General features: G+C 29.4%; 1 protein-coding gene across 1 annotated transcript in view; it reads left to right on the plus strand.

Annotated features, from left to right (window-relative positions):
- The window catches only part of LOC108578545, a 3456-nt gene extending 206 nt beyond the window's left edge, over positions 1-3250 (plus strand). Inside the window, 6 exon segments of the mRNA XM_017941907.1 lie at positions 1-135; positions 256-465; positions 590-966; positions 1044-1400; positions 1523-2302; positions 2492-3250. Of these exon segments, the coding sequence (XP_017797396.1) occupies positions 1-135; positions 256-465; positions 590-966; positions 1044-1400; positions 1523-2302; positions 2492-3250 (2618 nt within the window).
- The last annotated feature ends 297 nt before the right edge of the window (positions 3251-3547 follow it).

Genomic DNA, 3547 nt, shown 5'->3' on the forward strand with positions numbered 1-3547 from the left:
AATGGGGTCTTTTGAGCTTTTCAAAGAAACCTAAGTCAACAATTAATTTACAAAAAGGTGTGGAAGGTGCTAATTTATCTGAAAATGGAATAAATCAAGTGAAGCAGTTAATAGAATACTTATCTAAGGAACAAAGTAAATATAAATTTAATTATTTTACAGTATTTCATATTATGTTATAAAAAGTATTTAACTTTATAGAAGATATTTAAGTAATTCATTCATTCTTTTATTTCACACTTAAAAAATTTAAAGATATTATACAAGAAGGTATATTTCGACGTACTGGTAAACTTACAAGACAACAAGATTTGAAGACAGCAATGTATCAGGGCATTTCACTAGACCTCAATGATGGTCGATATAGTGTACATGATTGTGCATCAGTGTTAAAAGGATTTTTGGCTGAATTACCAGAACCATTATTGTCAGATTTACATTATCCTGCACATTGTCAAATTGCTGGTAAAGTATTTATAGAGCTATATAATTACATGTTTGTTTACATTTTTTTAATGTTTTTATACTTTGTAAATATCTTTTACAATTAACCTTTTTATAATATGAAATTTATTTGTATTTATTTTAGAGTTATGTAGTTCTGATGTAAATGGAAATGATGCAAAATTATTGAGATCTCTGCAATTACTTTTGTTACTTCTACCATCTATAAACAGAGTTTTACTTAAATATATTTTGAATCTCCTTAATAAGACAGCCAGTTTTGAATCTAATAATAAAATGAATTGTGATACACTTGCTACTCTTTTTACACCACACTTAATGTGTCCAAGGAAATTGTCACCAGAAGCTTTACATATTAATTCCCAAAATTTATCATGCTTGGTTGCTTTCATGATTAGAAAAGGAAATGAATTATTTGAAATTCCACCAAAATTAGCTACAGATATTAGAGCATATTGGGTCGAACAGGAAAGAAAATTACTAAGTCCTAAAAATACAGATGTAAGATTTTTCTTTTATAAATTGTATAATGCTAAATATTTTAATGCTGTAATTTAATTAATTATGTATGATTACAGTTAAATGAGTCTATACCAGATACAACAGGTACAGCACATACTGTCTTTAGTTTTGTAGATCACAAATTAACAGCAAAAGCAAACTCTACACAAGATACTCAAGCTGCTTTGGCACAACTCTATGCTCACATACAAGCTATGCCAGAATCAGCTAAAAAACGTAGACTTGTAAAACAATTTAATAAAGAAAATGGTCAAGGAACACCTAGGCAAGTTAAGCATTGTCGAACTAAAAGCCTTGGAGATTCGATTAAAAAGCATATATTCCAGAAAAAGATTTTGGGACACAAGAAGTTTGACATTAATATAGGTTGCAATATTACTAGATCAAGTAGTGAAGAAAATATACTGTCATCGGTAAGATATATGCAAAATACAGTTTTCTATAATCAGTGTATGTTAATTTATAACAGCATGTTCTTGCTTATAACGACAATTTGTTATTAATGTATTTTATTTGCATGTTTATTATTATGCAGAATCTAGAAAAGTCATTACTGCAAACAAAAGTGCTGCTTAGTAAATCTGATGATGAACTTAGTATAGAAAACTGTGATACAAATAATGACAGTTTTCTTCACACTAAACATATTAGTAATAGTACTGGTAGTCTTCATACTCCTACATTAAGAAGTTATAAAGACAAAAGGAAGGCCATATTGATGAGATTTGTAAATATAAAAGAGGAGCAAATGGATGACAAATATGACAATTGGAGTATAAATAAATCAGATAAAGGATCATATATAAATGAGTCTATAAATTCAAAGATAAGTGATACAAACACATCTTTGCAAGAACATTATAAAAGTAAGAAATTAGGGCTAGTTGATGATACTGCAACTAATACTGTTAGACTTTCTAGACAATTCAGTGAACCACCAGATATGTACTCCTCTCAAACTACTTTGTATGAAACCAGTGAAAATGAACTAGTCAGGCAAAATTCAGAACCTATATTTTCAGTATCAAAAACAACTGATGGAGAAATAGTTTCTTTTCCGAAATATTCTGAAGATAACGAGAAAAAATTAGAATATTCAAAAGTGGAATCGCACTCTGACAGTGCATGTGTTCACTTGTCCCCTATTGTAAAGAATAGACTTTGGAATGTATATGTTGCCCATACATCGACGCCATCGAATTTATTACGCAAAAGCTTAGTTACTAATGATTATATGTTAACTCCTATTACTAACAATGATAAGAGCATGAGCCCAATTACACAAAGTGCAACCAAAATGACAAAAGCTATGCAGGTATGTCTTTCTATTGCTTGTAATATTATTATTGTTTTTCACTTATTTTTATTGTCTTAATTCATACAAATAAATGGCATATAAAAAATATGTTCTTCATGGTTTAATAAATTTGTTTTTGTTTCACTTGTAATCATAATTGTATATTTATAATAAATTTAAATTAATAATTTTTCACATTGGTTACAGGAAACAATGATGACACCGCGATCTAGAAAACCAGTAATGATGGTTTCTGGATCAAATCTTTGCAATCTTGCTACCGTTAACAATAGTTGGAACTGTAGTACGTCTAATAACATACGCGCATCAAATCTTGATATTATTGGTCCAATAAACTGCACCTCAATTTTAGAAGAATCTCAAAAACCTAATAGTACAGACAACGAAATTGTGTATGGAGAAGTTATGGACTTGGAGGATAAAGAAAACCTCAATAAAAATGTAACAGAAAAGCGAAAATTTGTTACATCAATTGCAGATGACTGTTACGCAGTCAAACAGCAAAGTACTATGTCTATAACAAGCACATTTAGAGAATATTTATTGTCTAGAAGTGTGTTAACTGCTAGTCCTGTTGATCTCAGTTTTACATCACGTACAGGAGACTTTGAACAATCAGAATCTGACTTAAACATTTTAAATGAGGATGGTCTTTCTGAAAGCTTACTCTGTTGTTTAGATGGAAATCAACCAGAATCTGATACCTCCGGTATTGCGTCTGGTAGTACTAATAGCGCAAGTAATTCGTCGGAAAAGACTGATGAAATGGCAAGTTCACCGAGAAAACGAGCAACTAGTTTACAGCGCAATGATTCTAAAAGATCTGTAAAGGAAATTAGAACACTAAAAAGTGTCAAGGGACAAAGTTTTAAGCATAAGCAACTAAGCGAATCAACGTTAAATTCAGTGAAAGTAAAGAATACATTTCAAGAAACTTCATTTTGACACAGTGATATACTCACGGTACATGCTAAGATCAACGTATTTCAACACATTATGATGTTAATAATACGTTACCTTCTACATCCTCATGCACATTTTTTTATTTTAAAAATAACTTTTACATTTAAAAAAACAAATCAACAATTCAAAAACCTACAATATCGATAGGTTTGCAAGTAAAAAATTCTAAAGTATATTTTTATTATGTAAATTTTTATTTTAGAATCTCTATTGCTTGTGTTTTCACAATAAAAAAATAAATACATAAATATTTGAAACATTTAAATTCGTAATATTTAT

This window comes from Habropoda laboriosa, unplaced genomic scaffold (genome assembly GCF_001263275.1).
Source record: "Habropoda laboriosa isolate 0110345459 unplaced genomic scaffold, ASM126327v1 scaffold32, whole genome shotgun sequence".
In the NCBI taxonomy this organism is placed as follows: domain Eukaryota; kingdom Metazoa; phylum Arthropoda; class Insecta; order Hymenoptera; family Apidae; genus Habropoda; species Habropoda laboriosa.